Source organism: Eucyclogobius newberryi, unplaced genomic scaffold (genome assembly GCF_026437365.1).
Source record: "Eucyclogobius newberryi isolate DKJ021-1_F unplaced genomic scaffold, fEucNew1.0.hap1 SCAF_1, whole genome shotgun sequence".
Lineage (NCBI taxonomy): Eukaryota > Metazoa > Chordata > Actinopteri > Gobiiformes > Gobiidae > Eucyclogobius > Eucyclogobius newberryi.
In genome coordinates, this window is record NW_027315723.1 from 32,789,663 (window position 1) to 32,813,046 (window position 23,384).

General features: G+C 40.5%; 1 protein-coding gene across 1 annotated transcript; it reads left to right on the forward strand.

Moving 5' to 3' along the window:
* Positions 1 to 10,197: 10,197 nt before the first annotated feature.
* Positions 10,198 to 20,921, forward strand: pnocb (prepronociceptin b). Its single transcript, XM_072443897.1, has 2 exons — positions 10,198 to 10,439; positions 20,272 to 20,921. Exons 1-2 carry the CDS (start codon positions 10,299 to 10,301, stop codon positions 20,797 to 20,799), a joined length of 669 nt encoding a protein of 222 aa, XP_072299998.1. The 5' UTR covers positions 10,198 to 10,298; the 3' UTR covers positions 20,800 to 20,921.
* The last annotated feature ends 2,463 nt before the right edge of the window (positions 20,922 to 23,384 follow it).

The window sequence follows — 23,384 nt, forward strand, 5'->3', positions numbered from 1 at the left end:
CTATTATTGTTATCATTTTTGTCTTATTTTTATTTCGTTTTAATTTTTTTCTCTCATATTCCTTATTAAGAATATGAGAGGTTCTGTCTATAGGAGTTTTGTTTATAAGAGTTTTTCTATTAAGAAAAACTCTACTTCTGTATCTACTTACGTTGCAACACTGAAATTTCCCCATTGTGTGGACAAATAAAAGCATATCTTATCGTACACAAAAAAATTATCAAAACTTATTCTTTGATCTGTTGTTTACATTGCAGCGTGAGCTACTGTGTCCAAGTATTTTGTGTGTGTATATAATAGTTTTAACAAGCCTAATTTCCAACCGTCTGGGTGTTATATTTTAGGATCAGACAGTTACTCACCCGCACAAAACAGTCCATGCTCTTGAAAGCTTCGAGGGCTTGTGGACGAGGACACTTGGATGTAAACGTCTGCAAAAGTTTGTCGTGGCAAGTGTTCGCTGCTTTTAAGTGTCAGCGACTTGTAGATAAGATAAGGATCAGAGCCCTTAACTTCTGTCCTCTTGAAGTTTCAACCCTTTTCATTGAACATTTTTATTACAGTTTTTCATGACTATCTTACAGCAGAGAGAGGCAACAACATGCAGCGACGACGTCTCCAAAATTGTGACGACAACAAATGAGTCATGTGACAGAAACGCATGAATATGATATGTTCAGCTGGCATTTTGTTGGCTTAAATCAAGATACTCATTTATTTACCCCATTTCTTTGGAGCATCATTCAAGTATCAATACAGGACAGAAGAGAAACTACATTAAAAGTCCTTTATTATGACGAAAATACACATCTTTTCATAATGTACAAGTGTAGCGTCTACTTGGTTTCATTTGAACATTTAAAAAAATAGTCAAAAAGGTCTTCTCATTATCAGCCGTGTGCCACTATTGGTTTGTTGCGGTCGGATTCTTTTATATTTCACAGCAAAGTGGAGTCAAAAGCCAAAGCAGAAGACGAAAGGCCTCAATTTAGCAAAAGCTTTTATTGCTCCCTGTTATATTCAGGATAAAACAGGATTGTGCATTTCAGGGTCTTAGTTAAACCTAATGGAGACACAAGTTGTTTTGGAGAGACGAGCGAAGTAAAAGCATTCATTTAACAAGGAGAACGGAACAAACCACCACTCCAGTCGATTTCCTCTTGCTTTCATGGTGATCATTTGGAGGGAAGGTCTGTTTTTATTTTAAATTGAATACATTGCTCGCTGTAATGAGGCCCAAACACTGGAAAACTGTTTGGTTTGCTGAAGTGTCGCGAATTTAAAGCCAATTTGTCCGGCTTGGCGCAAATAGCGGCAAAATGCAAATGATTAGTATTGTGCCAATTTAAATGTAGGGACTAGGCCAACAATATAGAGGGGAATCATTAAAATACAGCAAGTTTATAAGGGCTTTTTCCATGGCCTTTTGGTGTGGAGACACTGACAATTTGGACAATGGTAGAACATTCGGACATTGTTGAGGTCTTGCGTCGCTTTCATTACGAGACAAATTTAAATAGTTGCTACAACATGATGGATAAATAATATGAAAACTCCATATTTAAAAACAGAATCTGCTCCGTTGTATCGCAAAGGGAGAATTTGCAACTTTTTAGCCAACGACACTGTGTAATTTATAGCTGTTTTGGTCAAGTATCTTGTTTTTCATGAGGACAAAACTCCAAAACGACTTCAGTGACTTTTGTGTCATTGAAATAAGAGTCCATTTGATTTAATGAGAGTTATTTAATAGAACACAGTCTCCAGTCTCGAATACAAAGTCAGCGACATGTTTAAATGTCATTAAGACCTCTAACTGATGTGTTTGTTGGCCAAAACATTGCACATTTATGGCGATGGCGTATTTATTTTCAAGGTTATGAATTTTAACCGTCGAAACGCACACGTCCGCTCACAACAAAACACACTCGCCTTGTCACATTTTATGGTTACGCATTTCTGAGCCGAAAGGAAACATTGTGCCATTTTATTAACGAGTGAACGAACGTAACTTTTCTGGTTGAGGGAATGCCACGCGCTTGTCTCCGTGGACACACGCACAGCTTTGTCTGGAATGTTCCACAGTATGGCATTAAACCTTAAATAAAGTAAATGAAGAAAGAGCCAAGTCACAGGTCCAGTGTGTAGAGAGACCCCGCTCTACCCTCCACAATAAAACTAAGTCAATTAATGCAATATAGATAAGATTTAATGCCATACTTTGGAACATTTGAGGCAAAGCTATAAAATCTTACAGCTTTAATTGTTAGCTTCTTATTCCAAACCAAACTTTGTCACAATATGAAATGATAGTGTTACAATTATTATGAGAAGAAACATCACAATTTAACAATTATTCATAATTGTTGGCAGATGAAAATCACTGTATGTAGTTTGACTATTTTTGGAGTATAAATTTAACTGAATTGTTGCTGCCCATGATTCTCTCGGTGATTATTTTCCAGCTCTTACTATTGCTCTTCTCTAGTGGTCAAGACTCAAAAGGAAAACGTATTTAAGTGCAAGTAGGTCCAATCTCTCTACTATCGACGCACTAGTATCTGGGCAGGACACTTCACACATCTTTTCGATTTGATTATTTGACTCAAGTTATTGTGGAGCCACTGCCAAAACCTTCTGATGCACAAACTTCTTCTTTCTTGCAACAGATGTGATTATTAGCTCTCATAACACCATTTGAGATCCATCAACTGTGAATGACTTCTTCGGGCAACACAAATGCGCGGCGCCGCCATTCACTGGCGAGTGTAGCATTTATTGAACACGGGCGCGCTTGAGGAGTCGGCCTGGGCTAATGGCGCAGTGACAAGAGGTGTGCAAGCAAACCAGAGCGACCTTGTAATAAATAATGACACGACACACGAGTGGCTCTGGTGTCAAAGAGCCGAGCCCAACGACACCCATTAAACCCTCGTCTGTCAGAAGGGACTCTCTTCACAAGTGCGCTTTGACATGACGACATATGACACGGGACAATGTGTCACTTACAGTTACAATTTACAGTTCGAATTAGTCAAGATTTAATTTGCTATCATGAAATGAACTGGACTCTAATTGATGGAAGTCATTTATTTTGTACAGAACGGACTGATTGTTAGCACTGAGCGAGAGTAAAAGGACCTAATCGAGTCTTTTTTAACCTCAGTGACAAATGAACTGACTGAAGATGTCATTCAAAATGTCAAAATGTGCCAAAGAGCTTTGCCAACTCCACTTTCTTGAGCTTTTCCCGATGTTTCCAGTTGGCTGCTCTTAATCGTCAGTGAGACATTTAGTTCAGAATTTGGTCAAATAGATGAAAAGTTTGTTCCACTTTGAAAAGTAGTGAATTATAAAGTACTGATGTTCTGCACACAGAAAAGCCAATTAAGCAAACAGAGATACAAATATGTGTCTGTATTATGACAAAATATGAGCTGGCAAAATCACTAATAGCAGCTTTTTGCATAATGCTCACAATCAAAGCTAAAAGAGAATCCCCAGAGTCGGCATTTTAAGAGAGTTAATGGCCACTAATGTCATATTTACAAACATGAAAAATGAAATGCATTTGCATGGACGTGAAAGCCTATTATAATATGCAGGGATCTACATCTATTCACAGCCTTTAGACTTAGTTACACCTTTATGCATTGCTCTTTTGTTTAACTTGCGTGGAGCGGGCCACTTAGGGGACTTCTAACGCTGCCAAATGGACTTAGTCAGCACAATGGTAAATGACTATCACACAAAACATGCTACCAATACCAACACGCTAATGATTTCCCATAAAGCCAATGTTTATGCAGGTAAATGGGCCGTAGTTTATCCACTGAGGACCCCCAGAGCTAATGCAGTACAAAGCCAGTGGTCACGCTGAACTCGTATTTATTTGCCTGCCCTTGAATGGGTCCATCAGGACCTCTCTCTGGGCAGTGTTTAAGACCACTCTCATTGTCAATACTTTCAGGGACAGGGTTGACTGAGCGGCTGTTTGTCTTCATATTTGTTAATGTCAGTAAAAGTGCACTGTACACTATGTAACTCTTCCACTACCCTTTTGCGTTACCGTATGACATTCAACTTAAACTGAATCTGTGAAAGGATTTATGAAACCATGAGAGAAAACTGCTTCAGATGCAGCACGAGTGAGGTTTGATTTAATGAAGCGCTGAGACAAGACGTCCAACACATTTATTTGTCTTTTACGCAGTACAAGGGTTCAGCGGCCACTACAAAATCACACTACAATTTTATGTTTTAAATCTATAAGATCCACTAACAACTCACAGTTGCTCAATTCAACAACAGAAATAGACTTACTTTACTTTCAGAGAAGTCAAAATATACTTACTTTAATTACTTAAAACAGGACACAAGTGCTAAAACTCAGCCAATACAGATCCAGTATTTACCAGAAACCTGACCTGGACTAAGACTAGGTTTAAACCAAGACTTAAACAAACCATATCCACCTGAAAACATGTATAAACTATAAAGCAAGTCTTGAACTATCAAGCCTAGTCTAGAATAGGTCTAAATTAGAACTAGGATTTGACCTTACAGAACTAGTCCAAACCAAGTCTAAAAAGCACTAAAGCAGGACAATCTTAAAAATAAATGCCATTACAACATTTGGTTCAAAGAATATTAAAAGTATAGTCTACAGTAGACTAATACAAACAGAGCTAACGTTGCCATTGAGTGCATTATGAACAAACGCAGCTGTCACTAGGCACAGTAGCATGCATGTTTTTGGCGTTTTCTGACCTGCAGCAGCCGCACCACGGCATCTATTTTTTCAACCCACTTAGTGTCTATTACCAAAAACTGTAAAAAAGGTCCACCTTTGATAACCCGACCTGTGGAACAACCCGCGCAGCACGCACAGCGGTCTGACGTACTGTGCACTCACACGGGACTTTTACTTCAACGACGAAGACTGAAAAACACACTGTCCTCTGGGTCCACGTGATGTTCCTCTTTAACGAGCAGACCTCCAAACACTCGGAGAAGAAGAACCAAGCTTCTTGCGCAGTACTACTCAGTGGCCTATAGAGGCCACTAAAAGACACCATGACTTCCATCCAAGCTTCAGCAGCAGAAGTGAGGGGAAAACAGATTTATTTGGATATATTTCACAACAATTGAAATGTAGTTGTGACACACTGTAATTTTAGTTTTTACTGGTCAGTCACTGCTTGCCTTGACTGCCCTGACCGCACGCCACTGGTTGAAAGTGTCCCACAGATTAGCCGTTTAATCTACATCCCCAGATGCATGATGTCATTGTGTCCTTGGGCAAGATACTTTGCCGGCCTCGTCCGCAGTGTCTACGTAAACAGATGTATGAATGTTTGTGTGACTGGTTTGTTGATGTATGAATGATTTGAGTAGAAAAAATTATAAAAGATACGGTTTTGCCTTTTACATCGTGAGAGAAGTTTTTAAAAAAATGCAAATGGACCACCAACAACTTCAATGTTAACTTCCTAATTCTAAATACATGCAAAATGAATATAAATATGACTCTATGACTCCATTTGAGCCACAGAGTCACTTAAGGTATTGGTTCCATTGGTGGGGTGTAAGATTAACCAGTCTATTAAAACACACTGGAGTCAGGACAAATGTGAGGGTGAATTTAGTTCAGGATAAAGATAAAGATCAGTCCATTAAAGGTTTAAAAGTGGACTAGACAGCTCTGCAGACAACGTATCTTAAACTTAATTTATCTGATGGCAACAGAAAAGCTGCTGTATCAAGGAAACAAAGCCTCACAATGGGCAAGACTCAACCAAAGTGTTTCACATGTGCAACTTTGTTAATTGATGTAAACACTGACTATTGTAAAGAAACAAAATAAAGTGTAAAAAAGTGTAGAAGTGCAGCTCAGTACATTTCAATTGTTGGCCACCAAACATAGCTTGACTGTTCTTTTCTTCCCAGAAAGGTTAAATAAAATGTGCTTTTCTTGGGGCGATTTAAAATAGACGCCTTATTTTTGGTCTCAACAACAGTTGGGCTGATTAACTGCTTAGTTTGTAAATTATATCTTAGAAATATAATGATAGACTAATTGTGAGGACTTGAGAAGATGTGGTCCTTATTACACGATGATCCGTAAAAGGCAAAGTAATTTAGAAGGACCGCTTAAAATTTTAATAAAGTCTTTAGTGCCATTCTGGGAAGTTAATAATTGTGATAATCGGAAAATTAGAATATGTCAGCAGTAAAATTTGACTAATTTAAAAGTAAGCTAATCCTGCAAAACTCTTCATTATAATCTGCATGGTTTTGGTCTATTAACCTTGCATCAACTTTGGCTAATCCTTGTACAATTACAATCAAGCAAAACTCTGGTACAGACCTTACACTTACACTTAGCACCTACTTTTACTAAAACGCCTAAACAAAATTACGCCCAAAAAACCTGAAGCTGTTCCTGAACCCTCTGGAGCCCAAACAAGAGGCTGGAGCCTTTGTGAAGCTGAGACTCTGTAGTTTTGGACTGAGATGTTGGTTTTACTCTAATTATAAGAAGAAACAAGCTCTTCACAGAGGAAATCAGAATTGAAATTCTGCCTGGATTTTCTTTGTTAATATATGAATGAGTAAAGCTGGTTTCTTTTTTGAAGTGAATTTTAGGGGTCATAAAGCAGGGGTGTCAAACTCATTTGTGACGCTCAGGCTGGGTCGCGGGCCACACATAATGTAAAAAGTAAAACAATACAAAATATGAGAAATAAATATCTTTATATAGCCTTGTAATAGTTATATGTGGATCTGCAGCAGGTGAGTCCATATTCATGCATCAGCACCAGGAACAGGAACATGGACTTGTGATATGATTTCTTGATGAAATATAATAAGTGTTGTTGATATTGCTGCACAAACTCAATATGAGCTCATTGTTTTTATAGTTTAAGCTTATTTTAGTGACAAATTATCCCTGTAGTGAATCAAATGAGTGCTCACAGCCGCTTCACTGTGTCATGTTCATACTTTATCACACTCTGAGCTGTGTTTTTACCTGTGGCTGCTGATCTGTCCAGGGTTTGCTATGATTTGGATGTTTTCTTCTCTGAGCTGTCAAAACAGAAGTCTGTTTTCTTGTTGTTAGCTCCACATTAGCGCCACTTTTAGCATAGCTCTCACGTCCACAAAACGCCTTCATCCTTTCTTTATTTCACACATCTTTTTCCTCGCTCAAACCTCTACTCAAGTCTGTAAATGCACTTTAGATATGGGGCACCAGGCAGAACTATCACAGATGAGGTTTTGCTCATTTTGAAAAAGTGAGGCAAGACCATGGATCTATTGGGCAAGACACAGCCCCAAAAAACAGCCCCAGACAATCTGAAACACCAGCAGCACAGAGCAGCACGGGGGAGGGGCTGCGGCTGCCAAGGATTGTGAGACTTGTAGTTCTAGCGATTAAACGCCTTATATCTATCAGGAATTAACAAATATAAACTAGAAATGTTTGGTGAGCCGGATTAAAACGTCTGGGGTCAGAGTGTGTTAATCCTTGACGTCCTTCACTGTGATTGAGGATTTCTTTCCATGTAAAAAGTGCCAGATCAGATTCAGCTGAAATCATATATATTTGTAATACATTTGTTTGTTTTTGGGGGGCTAAATCTGAACCCTTTATTACCAAATAATTAAATAGGGCAAAGAAGACCTTTCAGGCTGGGACCCCCACTGCTAAATAAAATTGTCATCTGTGATCATTTCAAGTTGCAACATTTTAAATCAGGTTTGTTTGTATCCAGTTTTTTATTTAAAATATAATCAATTCAGTGTCATAATGATAAAAATCACCATCTTCAAAGTCATCTTGCGACCCCCACTTTGAGAACCTCTGTGCAAGATGGCGTGTCAGGGACTTGACAGTTCCCACCGTAAAGCCCCAGAACTATTTAGTATTATTGTCACTTTAGTGTAGGTTAGGTACTTGGATGAGTGACAAAAACCTTTAACTTTAGAAACTGTCACGACTGAGGTATTACACAGACTTTATCCAAAATGACGGCTATAAATGTGGACTATAATAAATGTTGACTATATTAAATGTTTTATGTTTCTGTATTATATGTACGGTAGGCTGTTTAGCAGGAGACTTCAGTTGATTTTTTTTCTGCTCGTACCACTCCTATTTTTTCCGATACCTTTGTATAAAAATGCATTAAAACTCCTTGACCGTAAACATTTTCACCTTGGAATAGAGCCCTGTTGCAACTGATAGAACAATTAAATATATGTACTGAGAAACTGAATTATGAGTAAGGCAAAAATAATGTAATACTAGAAAAAGTTACATTTGTAAACATTGAGTTTTATGTTAATAAAGATTTATGAGACAAGGCTTATAAACACCTGTTTGCTCAGGGACAAGTGCTGAAAAACCTTAATCATTTTTGTCTTATCTTAATCTCAGACCCTGCAGCCAATCAAAAGCTACACGGACAAATCTCATCTTATAGGTCACGAGTCAGGACTATTCAACTGAAGTTTCCAGAGGGCCAAGGCCCCTGGGCCGGAGCTGCACAACACGCCACTACTGTAACAACATTTTGGGGTCACACAAAAATCCCACTTTTCAATGGATTGATGTAATACAATAAAATAACCACTGATAGATTAGAATAACTAAGTCTGTGCCCGTCTTTGGATGTGATTTTCAAGCGAAGGACCCTCATCCTTAATCGTGATAAACTATTGCCATTCATTTCCAGAAAAGGGGTCAACGTTACATTCTCACAAACGTATCAGATTAACTAACTATTATTTTTTTAAATGAATGAATTGAGTTATTTAAAATGTCTGGTGCCCCGCTCACACTCTAAACTCAAGCTGTGTGGCATGTTTCCAAATGTTGATCCAATTCTTTAATCATTATCAACTTTGAATGTCACACTCTTTCTTAAGTGAAAGGAAATAAATAACAGTACCTGGACGAGTAGTGATACTACATAAGTATACAACAAGTCATCTACAAATGTCAATAGTGTCTAAAAGTTGCCTCGTAAATAGCACATGAATGTCTTTGGACTGATAGTCAGACAGCTCTTCCCTTCTTTATGAGACACACTCCCGTCTTACACTGATGTATTCCAGTATTTTTGCCAAGTCAGTCGATAAAAATAATATCAACACATAATTGAGCACTCGTTGCCTCAGAATATGTTCCTGTTTCTGGACACTTTCCACCAAAACTGACCATCCAATTTCAGCTCATCTTTTCTTTAGAGCTGCATTGACGCAATTTTTGTGTCATTCTTCTTCCCATCCTTGTTGTTGATCTATTTCTTTTCCTCTGGGGTTTGTTGTTGAGAGTGGTACGAGGAAAGTCATAATATATAATGGGAATTTAATGGGAAACAGCAGATAAGATTTCACATTTTCTGATGAAATGTTGTGCAATGACGTTTAATACCCAAAATTATATAAATATACATCTGCCTTTTGAATTGGCTCTTTTCAGATTTGTTGAGGCCACTTTCTGAGATAAAATGGGATTATATTTTATTGTTTTATGGTTGTATTTTTAAGCGGATATCCAAAAGAATATCTGTCTACAAACTAAACCACTACATTAACAGATTATCAATAGACTTTTTTTCATTCTCCACATTTCAATTAAACATTAAACCAAACAGTTTACGCAGAGCCAGTGGTGGAAGTAGAACTCAGTTTTGTTACTTAAATAAAATAAGTAAAACAGAAGTAAAAATGTAAAAGTGGGTTAGAATGAGAATGTACTTTAAGGGTAATGAATTGAAATGATAAAGCGTTAAACTGATTTTGAAAAATAATTGTGATGATTTTTGGTCAAAAGGGGAAAGTCCAATCAATTTCTAGATAGTTTTAGGTGTATATTTGTGTTTGCTCAAAGCTGGGGCTTGAACTCAAAACCCTTAGGCAATAAAAATAATGAATGAAATTATGAAAAGTATGTTTTACTTGTCAGTCCAGTTAAAAACTGTTGTGCAGTAGAAAGTGCAGATACCTGCTCTCAAATTTCAGTAAGAAGTAAAAATTGCTTAAATAAAGTACAGATATCTACATTTTAGTTATTTTCTCACCACTGCATATAACTTAAATTAAATCTCTTCTCCCTCAGGCTCAAGACTCTGGACTCTAGTTTGGTCTGGAATTCCCCCTGACTGAAGACCACCTCTCAGACCCTGGTGCTAGCTGCCCCTGCCTGCCCCTGCCTGCCCCCGCCTGTCCCCGCCTGCGCTCCTGTCTGCCCTGTCTGCCCTGTCTGCCCTCTGCTCTGTGTGCGAGTGATGAGGAGCCTCGTGTGGAGCCTGCTTGTGCTGGCGCTGGGTTGCATGTCCAGCCCAGTGAAGGCCGACTGCCAGGGCGAGTGTGTGGCCTGCGGGATCCTCCTGCAGGAGCAACAGATGGAGCAAGCCTTTAATACTATGGTGAGTCCGCATGCAGCGCCCGCGGGCAGAGATAAGAGCGGAGCTAATGCGTCCTGTCAACAGCACAAACAGCACAGCGCAGGTACCAACCTTCACAAACACCCCCAGACCAGATGGACCCACGATTACACAAGCCATTTCATTTTCACTCACCGCTGTCTGCTCCTGTTGTGTGGGCTGAGGATGTTCCTTTGGACTGAAATATAGACACAACTTTTGCCAAAAAGTTAAACTTCCAGACGTTTTAATCTCCAGACAAGACTTAACTTTAAAACCTTTGAAAATCCATTTGTGTGCTTCAAGGCAACATCGCTGGTGGTTTTGACAGATAAAGTGGCAGAAATGTAGCAACAAAAGTAGAAATCCCAAAGAAGAAATCCTTGTTTACTCTGTGCATATTATTACAATGCATAACATACTGTATGAACTCTGCTATAACCCTTGATTCACTACGGGAGCGGATCCCTGATGATGTGGGACTTTTCTGAGTGGAAAGATGAGTTTTTCCTCCTTAAAATGGTTATTACTTCTCACATCTGATTCAAGTTAGTGCACCTTTAATGTGACTTTATTGATGGAGGACATGGCATCTGCAGTTTCCACTGAAATATTATTGCTTTGCCTGGAATGTTCCACAATATGGCACTAAACATAATCTGTCTCCATGACACCACCAGGCCAAGTTATGGGTCAGGTCTGTGGTGAGGCAAGCCTACACACTGACTGTTGCCATGAACCTGTACTTGAATAAATCCAAAACAGATTATTTATTAGCATACTATGGAACATCCAGGCAAATGGAGACGAACATGTTCCCTCCATATGAAATGTTACATAATGCACCTTTAACCTAAGCAGAATATAGATCTGATCATCATCTGATTTCTGGAGTTATCAGATTATTGAAATGTCTTGTACAGTTACAGATGATGTGATTAATCTGATCTTTCTGACTTTTCACACTTGAGCAGGTTTTAACAGGGAAAACTCTGCAAAACATGGAAAACGAATGAGTTAAAGACAAATTTTATGAAAACGTTTAATGTAAAATTTGTTGTTCTTTGTCTTTCAATACAAAACCAAATACAACAGTCTGACACATTCCATCATATTTTATTATTATTTGTTATTCTTTCTTTCAAATCCTCAATTTAACACAGAACATGAAACTGAGCGAGAACAAAAAAATACAAGTTAAACAGAGTGAAATTAAAATACGGCACATTTTGTCCAGCATCTAAGTCTCATTTTCAAATCAAGCCAGAATGTGATTTTTAATTTTTTAGGGAATCTCAGTTACAATATCGCTCCAGCTCACCAGTTCATTTTCCATTATCAGATGTGTGCACATTCTCCAAAAATCTAACTATTGGGTTATCTGATTAGTCTTCTGATTATTAGCTGATTTGTGCAGGCCATGTACATGTACCCACTGTGGAAGGAGCAAAAATACACGTTTATTTCCCAAAATCCCCATCTGTGTAGAGGAATGCAGTCAAATCTAAAACAATCTCATCCCCGCACAGACTGGCCGGGGTAAAAATAGTGTGTGGGCGTCGGAGGATCGCCTCAAAACGGCTAATTTAGCTGATAATGATGCAGAGAAAGACAGCTGGGACCATTGGGGAAGTTGTAATGGAACTATGTAATTGAGTGCGGCTGGGTTTTGCGGCGGCCGGCCCTGAACCCAGTGACTGACACCCTTTATCAGCCCGCATTGTGTGAGCCGTCCCCCCTCCGAGCCCCAGGTGGATCGCTTCTCCAATCCCTTTTGTTTCTTGCGCCAGACAGAACCGCAGTGTCTGTTATCGCGGCAGGAAGCGCTCTGATTAATGCCGACACACACACACACACACACACACACACACACACACACACACACACACACGCACGCACACACTCTCACACACACGCACACACACGCACGCACACACACACACACACACACACACACGCACACGCACACACACACACACACACACACACACACACACACACACACACACACAGCACACACACACACACACACGCACGCACGCACGCACGCACGCACACACTCTCACACACACGCACACACACGCACGCACACACACACACACACACACGCACACGCACACACACACGCACACACGCACACGCACACACGCACACGCGCACACACACGCACACGCACACGCGCACACACACGCACACACGCACACGCACACACGCACACGCGCACACACACACACACGCACACGCGCACACACACGCACACACGCGCACACACGCACACGCACACACACGCACACACGCACACACACGCACACGCACACACGCACACGCACACACACACACGCACACACGCACACGCACACACGCACACGCGCACACACACACACGCACACACACACGCACACGCACACACACACTGCACATATATACATACATACCATACACTTCCTGTTGCATAAACTTAATCAAAGAGAAAAGAACACAAACCCCTAATGCTAATTGTGAGCAGTGTAGTCTTTTGTAGCGCTAAATGAATCCTCCGGGATCCTCCTCTAAGCCCTTTGTTTAAAAACCAGGATAAAAAACGCAAAGACAATGACGGTCTATAATGCAAACTGAATACAGTGAACATATTAATTGCATCAGCCCATAGCACAGAATGCAATTATACAATTTAATTAGAATGTGTCTCCCGGTTTGGAGGCTCACTGGTGTAATAAAATGGTTGCAGTTTATTTGTCTTTTGGAGCAGGAGGTCTCACTCTGTATGCGCTGGTCGGGACAAAGGCTTATAACGTCAGTTAAATGTCAGAAAAAAGATATCTGACTGTGTAGGGTGCGTTCACGCTCGCACGCAACACCAACATTAGGACAAAACTGGGGTTAAACCTGGAATTATAGAGCAGAACAAGACCAGGATTGAAATGGGAGCAAACCAAGTCTAAATCGGGACTAAACTGAGCTCAAACCAGGACAACTGTGAACTAAGAGTATCTAAAATGTACCTTACTACTACATTTGTGCCACGCTTCAGTGCCAATGGGGTTAAATGTGTCCAGAGCAGAGAGCGAGAAGGTTGGGTTTGGGAAAGGGTCTTGGCAGAGCTGCTTTTGGGGTAAATCATTGTGATTTTCACTCTACAAAAGTAGGAAGTAGGTACTTACACTGTGGCACAACGCTAGTACTCACATGCACACATTTATCAAGCACAAGAACAGTTTTGGAACAGCTTTTTCCAACGGTGAAGTGAAGCAGGGCTAAACCGCCAACAATCAGTTCAATAACAAAGACCCCAACCTCCACCAAGAATACAGTCGAAATATGAATTAAATATGTATGAAGACGATGGTCATGACAGATGGACTGAAGATAACTGTAAATGTATCTGAATTTAATCTAGAGCTGCAACTAACCATCGTTTTGCTAATCGATTAGTCTAGAGGTTATATTTTAGATTGATCATGAACGCGAATGTCTCGTGACCGAAATATTTTTACAGAATTTGACCCAGATGATCCTGGTGGAGCACATTTATGAACAAAAAAGTGTGTTCATCAAATACACTCAATTTACTCATTGTCTATGTCATTTTCATGCAGTTGAGTCGGCACTTTGAGTCGTAAAACTTATTTTCTCAGCTCGTGGAATATTTTAGAGCCTATTCATAGACCAGTGAACGATTATTTGATTACTAAATTAATTGACAACTATTTAAATAATTGATTAGTTGCAATTAATTAACTTGTTGCAGCCCTAATTTAATCCCAGCGACACTCAGAGCTCTTCCATCAAAAATACTTTATTATTAAAGGCAGTGATTTAGTCACAAAGTGCTGCTGTACTCTATGGAGGAGGAACAAAATGTACTTTTTCACATGATTTCGTAAGCCTCAAGTTAACGTTCCTGTTAGTTTTGACAAATTGAAAAAGCATCAAGTTTTCTCAATGTAGAAATCGAGAATAGATTTGTTTGTGGCAGCTTCAACCAAATGCAACTGAAACATGAACCTGCTGTGCCAGAAACAGAAAACACATGAACCTCCAGGATCTTATTTAAGAAGCGATATGTGATGACTTTAGCGTTAAACACAAAAACAGTGCAATCTTAAGAGGCCAGTTGAAGCAAGTCATTTAATTGGTGTAACTTTTATGTGTCAGAATTTCACACAGCCACTTTGAATTCCCAACATGTCTGCAGATGGCTGTGGAAAATGAGGAGTAAATGAAGCGGCGGCCACAGCTAATAATTATAATAACCACAACCTAATCGTCCGTCCCCGAGGTCTCCAAGGCTTCCCTCTTTGCAAACACTCTGATATTTAAAGCCCTAACCCGTAAGAATAGCCCCATTTTCTTTGGTTTTGCACACTTCCTTGCCAACACACAAGCCACTCTTCTCTCCCAAACTCTGGGACAGCATTGAGCCAATAGAAAGAGTCCCCTGGTGCGCTCATTTCATTTATGATGCTTAATTAATTTGCGCTGATAGACTTGTAGCAGAGCTCCCGCTCTGCATTCCTTTGATGCAAACAGGTTTTCAGACAACTAGGCAATCTATTGCGTCATTTAAATGGGATTTGCCGCTTAACCTCGCTCTGAATTTAACTTGATAAAGGTTTAAGATTTGTGGACACGTCACAATGCGGCGGTCAACGGAGAATACACCCACCGCTCTTGAAAATAATAGTTTAGAACTATATACTATAACTATATATTGCCTGTAAGGTGAAAAAGAGAAGAATAAGTGGTGATGGTTTACTAAACTGCTGAGAATATGTTGAAAATAACAGGGATGGGCGATATATTGGCTGATATTTGTCATTGATATTTTCTCCTGCACTGCTCCAGTCTAAGTGCCTCAGTGCATCAGATTTGTCTTTTAGAACAAACTAATTAATGGAAATGGACATACAAGAGCAATTAGGCTTTTAGCCTAATTGCTCTTGTATGTCCATTTCCATTCTATTATGGCAATATGTTTACACAATCATGCCACAAATGTGTATATATCCCAGATAAATACATTCTGTTATTAAGTTTAAGGCAAATATCTGTTATCGGCCACAAAAAAACATCCTGGTCTAATCCTAAGCAGTTTCAGACCTGGTTCAGTCCTGGTTTAGTCCTGGTTTAGTCCTGGTTCAGTCCTGGTTCAGTCCTGGTTTAGTCCTGGTTCAGTCCTGGTTCAGTCCTGGTTCAGTCCTGGTTCAGTCCTGGTTTAGTCCTGGTTCAGTCCTGGTTTAGTCCTGGTTCAGTCCTGGTTCAGTCCTCGTTTAGTCCTGGTTCAGTCCTGGTTTAGTCCTGGTTCAGTCCTGGTTCAGTCCTCGTTCAGTCCTGGTTTAGTCCTGGTTCAGTCCTGGTTTAGTCCTGGTTCAGTCCTGGTTCAGTCCTGGTTCAGTCCTGGTTTAGTCCTGGTTTAGTCCTGGTTCAGTCCTGGTTCAGTCATGGTTCAGTCCTGGTTTAGTCCTGGTTTAGTCCTGGTTTAGTCCTGGTTCAGTCCTCGTTCAGTCCTGGTTTAGTCCTGTTTCAGTCCTGGTTCAGTCCTGTTTCAGTCCTGGTTCAGTCCTGGTTCAGTCCTGGTTTAGTCCTGGTTCAGTCCTGGTTCAGTCCTGGTTTAGTCCTGGTTCAGTCCTGGTTTAGTCCTGGTTTAGTCCTGGTTCAGTCCTGGTTCAGTCCTGGTTCAGTCCTGGTTTAGTCCTGGTTCAGTCCTGGTTTAGTCCTGGTTTAGTCCTGGTTTAGTCCTGGTTTAGTCCTGGTTCAGTCCTGGTTCAGTCCTCGTTCAGTCCTGGTTCAGTCCTGGTTTAGTCCTGGTTTAGTCCTGGTTTAGTCCTGGTTCAGTCCTGGTTCAGTCCTGGTTCAGTCCTGGTTCAGTCCTTGTTCAGTCCTGGTTCAGTCCTGGTTTAGTCCTGGTTTAGTCCTGGTTTAGTCCTGGTTCAGTCCTGGTTCAGTCCTGGTTCAGTCCTGGTTCAGTCCTCGTTCAGTCCTGGTTCAGTCCTGGTTTAGTCCTGGTTCAGTCCTGGTTTAGTCCTGGTTCAGTCCTGGTTCAGTCCTCGTTCAGTCCTGGTTTAGTCCTGGTTTAGTCCTGGTTCAGTCCTGGTTCAGTCCTGGTTTAGTCCTGGTTCAGTCCTCGTTCAGTCCTGGTTTAGTCCTGGTTCAGTCCTGGTTCAGTCCTGGTTTAGTCCTGGTTCAGTCCTGGTTCAGTCCTGGTTTAGTCCTGGTTTAGTCCTGGTTCAGTCCTGGTTCAGTCCTCGTTCAGTCCTGGTTCAGTCCTGGTTTAGTCCTGGTTTAGTCCTGGTTTAGTCCTGGTTCAGTCCTGGTTCAGTCCTGGTTCAGTCCTTGTTCAGTCCTGGTTCAGTCCTGGTTTAGTCCTGGTTTAGTCCTGGTTTAGTCCTGGTTCAGTCCTCGTTCAGTCCTGGTTTAGTCCTGTTTCAGTCCTGGTTCAGTCCTGTTTCAGTCCTGGTTCAGTCCTGGTTCAGTCCTGGTTCAGTCCTGGTTTAGTCCTGGTTCAGTCCTCGTTCAGTCCTGGTTTAGTCCTGGTTCAGTCCTGGTTTAGTCCTGGTTTAGTCCTGGTTCAGTCCTGGTTCAGTCCTGGTTTAGTCCTGGTTCAGTCCTGGTTCAGTCCTGGTTTAGTCCTGGTTCAGTCCTGGTTTAGTCCTGGTTCAGTCCTGGTTTAGTCCTGGTTCAGTCCTGGTTCAGTCCTGGTTCAGTCCTTCTCCGATCCAGAGTCTCAACAGTTAGTTGTTTCCTTGTGTACAAAGTGATTTGCATATGTTTTAAGGCAGATGCCCTCCCTGACACAGGCCTCTCCGTAAACACAAGCTCGGCACAGCCCGTTTACGAGCATGAACCTTTGTGATTGGATTGAACCTTAAATTATCATTGCTACTAGAATGAGCCCATTTCAAACTGAAGCTGTTCCTGAACCTTCGGAGCATAAACAAAAGCCTGGACTCTTTGTGAAGCTGAGACACGTCGCTTTGGCTTCTGTTCTGTCTGATTTACTCTGATTGCAGTGGAAACAAGCGAAAGGAAGATAAAGGAAAATCAGAATTCAAATCCCGCAAAATCCCCCAAATGAAGTTGTGTGAGGTTTGGACAGAAAAACAGCAGATTGAGCATTTGTTGACCATTTATTTTTTAAAGCTGAAACTAATTTGATTAAAAAATTAGATTTAGGGACTTTTATTTGTGTGTTTGGGAAACAAAATGACCCAGATTCTTCCAAGAATGATTGATTTGCCTGAATAATAAAAAGATAAATGAATGGGTTTTAGCTTTCTTTTCATGTTTACCTTCCAAGGAGAGTTATTTTTTTTTATCTGATGATGGACAAAATGGAACAAATGCAGAAAATATCAACCGTTAAAACCTCCAAAACCTAGTCATTTGTACCAATTTGTGAGACAAAATTGAATCAAAGACGTATATTAATCTACTTCCACCAAACAAACAAACTTGGATTTCTTTGTCTTCAAGCTATAAGGAAACATATTCAATAAAAGTAAGTTACTAAAACCTCTGACTGAAAGTGAGTCAGCAGGAGGTTACCAACATGTCGACATTGTAACGTTACCAGTTGGATATATATCTATATTTCAACATTTAAACCTGCATAAACTGTGGGAGGTGATGAGTATCAGGTATGAGGACAATTAGACACGTGGTTCTGAAGTCTGCTCCGGAGCGCTGAGGAAAAGCTCTCATTTTAACGTTACAGGTGGAGGAGTCACTGAGAAGTACAGTTCTCACTTCATTTAGCTGCTGTCTTTCACAGCCTCGGGCAATTTGCTCTCATTTGGTGCTGTCCATCATTTGCCACAAGTGAATATCAAATTTCAGACGTGACACAGGCGGTTTCACAGTGGCACCGCTCTCTCTTTATGCTGATCAATCCATCTGTCTATCATCTATATCATCCATCTATCCATCTATCCATCTATCTATCTATCTATCTATCCATCTATCCATCTATCCATCTATCCATCTATCCATCTATCCATCCATCTATCCATCTATCTATCTATCTATCTATCTATCTATCCATCTATCTATCTATCTATCCATCTATCCATCTATCCATCTATCCATCTATCTATCCATCCATCTATCCATCTATCTATCCATCTATCTATCCATCTATCTATCCATCTATCCATCTATCCATCTATCTATCCATCTATCTATCCATCTATCCATCTATCCATCTATCCATCTATCTATCTATCTATTGTTATGATTTAATAAGAGCATCAGACTAATCCTGGCCATATAATGTTGCAAGAATTATGAATATTTTCTATGTTTTTATGTTTTTGTTTAGGCTTTGTGTGGTGACTAGACTTCATTACACAGGACAGTTAAAGGTGCACTATGTAACATTCTGGTGCAGGGTTTGCCACAAGCTTGTCTCTATGGAGACGGTATCACTTTGCCTGTAACGTTCCACAGTGTGGCATTAAAGCGGTCTATCTTGCATTTTAATTGCAGTTTTTTTTAGTTTTTTTTTAAATAGAGTTAAATCAGCCTTTAATCACCAGCAGAGGCAGATGTTTAGTTTTGGTCGACCTGCTGCCCAAAGAATACACATGATGCTTTATTTGAACACAAAGTACAAAGAAGATACAGCACAAAATCTGACGACACTGTTCTCTTATTCAGATTGTATTGAAATATGTTTGTGGATCACTTTGTAGTCAAATTATCACATATCAGCACAAAAATACCGCCAGAGCTTATTGGCCAGCTCCAGATTCTAGATTATTTTTTATCTGAGTTTGGCCATAATCAAAACCAATTATACCAGTCGATCTCTAGTTTCTTTTTATCTTTTGTGGCTCGTAGGCTTTAATAGACAGGAAAGGACAGTGTGAAATGGGGGGTGAGAGAGAAGGGAGGACATACAGTAAATTGGCCCAGTCGGGATCCGAACTCACAACACTGCAGCCGGCTGGACCTGGAGCCTGGCATACGTGCTGTGCCTTAACCACTCCACCACAGCACTGAGCTCTAGGTTCTGATGCATTATTGGTTTGAGTGGTATAGATAAGTTTGATGCCAGACTATGTAGAACCATCAAGGCAGTAACTTCTCCATGGCAGGTGGCAAACAAGTTACATAGTGCACCTTTTATCTTGAGAGCGGGAGAGACATTAAGCAGATTGACTGAGCCTGAACTCTGATTTATTTATTTATAACCTTCATTTCAAGCAAGTGAAAAACACATTGAGATATCTTTAATAATAATTCATTTGACAGGACATAAAAATAGGCTTTAAAAAATATGGAATTCATTTTCTTTCAAAAATAAGAATAAGAAACATTTTAAAACAACCAACCACCAAGGACACTGCGAGTGCACTTTAGAACAGTGTCAAGCTTATATGAAGTGACTTGGGCCAAAGTACAACTGTAGCAAACATTAGAAAACATTTGCACTAAAATAATAACTACAAATAATTGTAAGTGATTAAAGAACAAAGTGACATTTTTATCTTACTAAACATCTTGGCCAGTCCCTGTGTTGGTTAAATATGTACTTTTGGCTCGTTTGAAGTGTTTGAAGAAACAAACAGCAAAACCAAAAAAGTTTTCAGGTCTGTTCTTTGACAGTGTATTTTCACAAAGGAGCTGCAGGGGGAGCTCTATCTCTAAAGTCACTGCTTTGAAAGAGGACTTCATTTATAAGCACACACAAGCTTCATAGGATTCTCGATCTTTGTTTTAAAAGTAGAAAAGCACTTAAATAAACCAGCGCACACACCACGTGGTCCTGCGTCTGTGTTTCTACCTAACCCCTGAGCCATCCCTCTCTTCTAACGCTGTACTCTCTCCCGTGCAGGTTTGCTTGTTGGAGTGCGAGGGCCACGTCTCCTCGTCGCTCACGTGGGAGGTGTGCAAACGGGCCGTGCCTCTGTCCCAGCAGACGGCCTTCACCGACGCCGCGCTGCTCTTCAAGCGGGCGGGCGAAGAACTGGCCTCGCGGGACCTCAGCTCGGACAGAGAGAGGCCCCTGGAGCAGTACGAGTCCGAGGAGCGAGAGAGCCGAGACGCCGAGGAGGAGCAGCAGGAGGAGGAGGACGAGGACGTGGACGAGGACAGCACCTCACGGGCCGTATCCAAGCGCTTCGGGGGCTTCCAGAGGGGCCGGCACGGGTACAGGAGAATCTTCAGCGCCCCCATCAGGCCGCTGCAGAAACGATACGGGGGCTTCATCGGGGTGAGGAAGTCGGCGCGCAAATGGAACAGTCAGAAGCGAGTGAACCAGCTCCTGCGGCAGTACCTGGGCATGAGGAGCAGCCGCAGCGGTCGCCCCGTCACCCGGGTGTGGAGGGAAGAGGACGCCCTCGCACCTGCCCCCCTCCTGTAAAAATACTCCCCCCCCTTCACCGCTCCGTCCCACTCTTAACTGTGATGTCACAAACAGACTGACCCTTCTGTCTGTCCCAACAAGGAATGTTCTGTGGAATTTAAGTCGTGCCAAAAAGTCCAGCGAAACATCGAAAGTCACAAAAGTCACGTATTCTACTGCAAATGTATTCACGCAATCTATTAAAGCCGCACCGTGTTGCTTTGCCTGGAATGTTGCACAGTATGGCATTAAAAAGGCGCTGTGCCGGAACTTCAACGTCTTAAAAATGTGAAAAACAGAACTAGTAAACTCTTTGCAGCAGTTTACGTATATTTCTCACTTACATATTGTATTCTTATTATTCACCGTGATGAGTTTATAACCGCTTTTCACAACCTCCAGAGCAGGGAGCCAGTTTTGTTGTCACGGTGGGTTTGGCACCTAAGTTCCCCCGTTCATAGAAAAGGGGGGATAAGCTAATACTAGCATAGTTCAGGTTCCACATCCCCAATACTTGTGCATAAATGTATGGTTTTACAGATTAAAATATAGCAGCATAACCCGAACCCAAACCCTAAACCTAATCCAGGTCTCTAGGGCTGACCCCGTCACGCTCAAGCTAACAAATCAACTAGCATGCTAACAGTTCCTGACAGACAGCACACAATGAACTCATTTTCACCCAAACAGAAGCTTTTACAATATGTTTATTCAGGGGCAAAGCAGATTTAACTTAATTACATGAACAACAAAATCAGGTACAGCCCCTTTAAACTTATTTATCAAGCCTTTATTTCATATAACAGGTATTTTCATGTATCAGAAATTAAAGTAAAAATTAGAGTAAAAAGACAATGTTACAAAGAACTTGTATTGAATGCCATACTGCGGAACATTTAAGGCAAATCCAAAACATATTTCCAGAGTACACAGAGTTTACCTTTGATATTGCAGTGCTGGTGTTTTTTCCACTGCTTTTGTCCTGCACAAATATTGACATTGACATTCAAATAAACATGAGTCAATCTGGACACAATCAACCCAAAAGTAAGTGGTTTGTGAAAGGCAGAAGCAACATAATAAGCACACTTCTAACTGTGGTCAGACTTTCAAGTTACGATGATGATATTTTTGGCACAAACTGAATTCCATATTTTTTCTTTTGACCTTCTTGAAGCATATTTTCACGCCATTCCGTTGAATAAAAGATTGACTGGAGAAGTGCAGCTGTATTGTGTCTAACGGGCCAAATGAGATTGGATTTTGCCAGATGCACTTTGTTGTGGACTCAACATCACGACTTCAGCAGCATTTGCACACCGTACTTTGTCTGGTGACTCTAATAAAACGATAAATAAACTAAGAAGTACTATAGAACCTCAACTTGTAGGTAATTTGGAAGTTCATTCTTTGCTCCGCTTAAGAATAAGCCTCACACAATTACTGAAGCTGTTAATTAATGTTATTATAGAGTCTAATTTTCAGCTTTGGCACGTGATGAATCACCAAAAGAGATGTGCAATTGGTTTTCTGTGCGTCCAAAATGGTTCTGGTTCTTAATCTAGCCTGGAGTCGTGATACAAGATGCCATTTCCTTTTGTATTGTATTCTGATTTCTGATTGTGTTCATTCAGAGCCAAAGTGGAGACGATCCTTGTGCTGGAGAAAGTCCGTCTCCTCTAGTGGAGCAACAGTGGCCTCTAGTGGATGTCTCTATATTACAACGCTGTGGGTCATTTATGAGACACATCTGGGATCAGTGACTTATAGAGCAATGTAACAGAAATTAAAGGCTCAATTTGTGCTCTTCAAGGACTTATTGAAGAGCAAATAATCGCCTCTTCTTTAGATGACACACTGAACAAACACGAAATAGAAGAGATAAACTGAAAGTAGATAAATACAGTTGAATTATGTATACACAAGCACAAAATTAGATACTTAAAAGTGCCATAATGCATTTTGATTTATTTATTTTTAAATCAAAATTTTGAGGACATTTCGCCATTCAAAAGATAAGTTAGATTTAAGTATATTTGTAAATTGTGATTTTTATCTGGATTTAAAAAAAAAAAAAAAGTTTAAACTCATCCATTGAGGTTCTCTCATCTGATCTTTTTTTATTTTAATCAACCAAGAGGCAGCAAAGTTCCCCACGGTTACACATGCATACAAACATAGACACAAAAAACATTCTATATTAAAGGGAGAAGAAATAAGTTGAAATTGTTTTTTTTTTTTTTTAAATCCTACCCCAATTTTTTATTAACGTGGTTCTTAACTACATTTTCTTTGGTGGAAATTCTAAATTAAATCTGTTGCAAAACAAAATATGGTATAATTAGTAACGCTTGATCTGAAACGCTGATCCCAGTTCAGTTCTCAAAGGCCACAGTCACTTGCAGAGTCACTCAAACCTGGACTATACCTTAAATTCAGATTTAAATTAAATTAAAAAGATTAAAATGAAGGAACCAAGAATCCTCTCCACATGTGGTGAACCATCGTCCACTTTCAGAAAGACGTCGCAGCCCGATCTCCTTCTCTTTTGCTTTGCCGAGCAGCTCGTGTCCGCTGTCCTCAAACCCAAAAGTGTTTTACTG

Bases quoted from the DNA above. Each gene is read 5' to 3' on its own strand.
- pnocb (XM_072443897.1), top strand. From the start codon at position 10,299: ATGAGGAGCCTCGTGTGGAGCCTGCTTGTGCTGGCGCTGGGTTGCATG. The intron at 10,440-20,271 runs GTGAGTCCGCAT...TCTCCCGTGCAG, and splicing joins AGCAAGCCTTTAATACTATG to GTTTGCTTGTTGGAGTGCGA.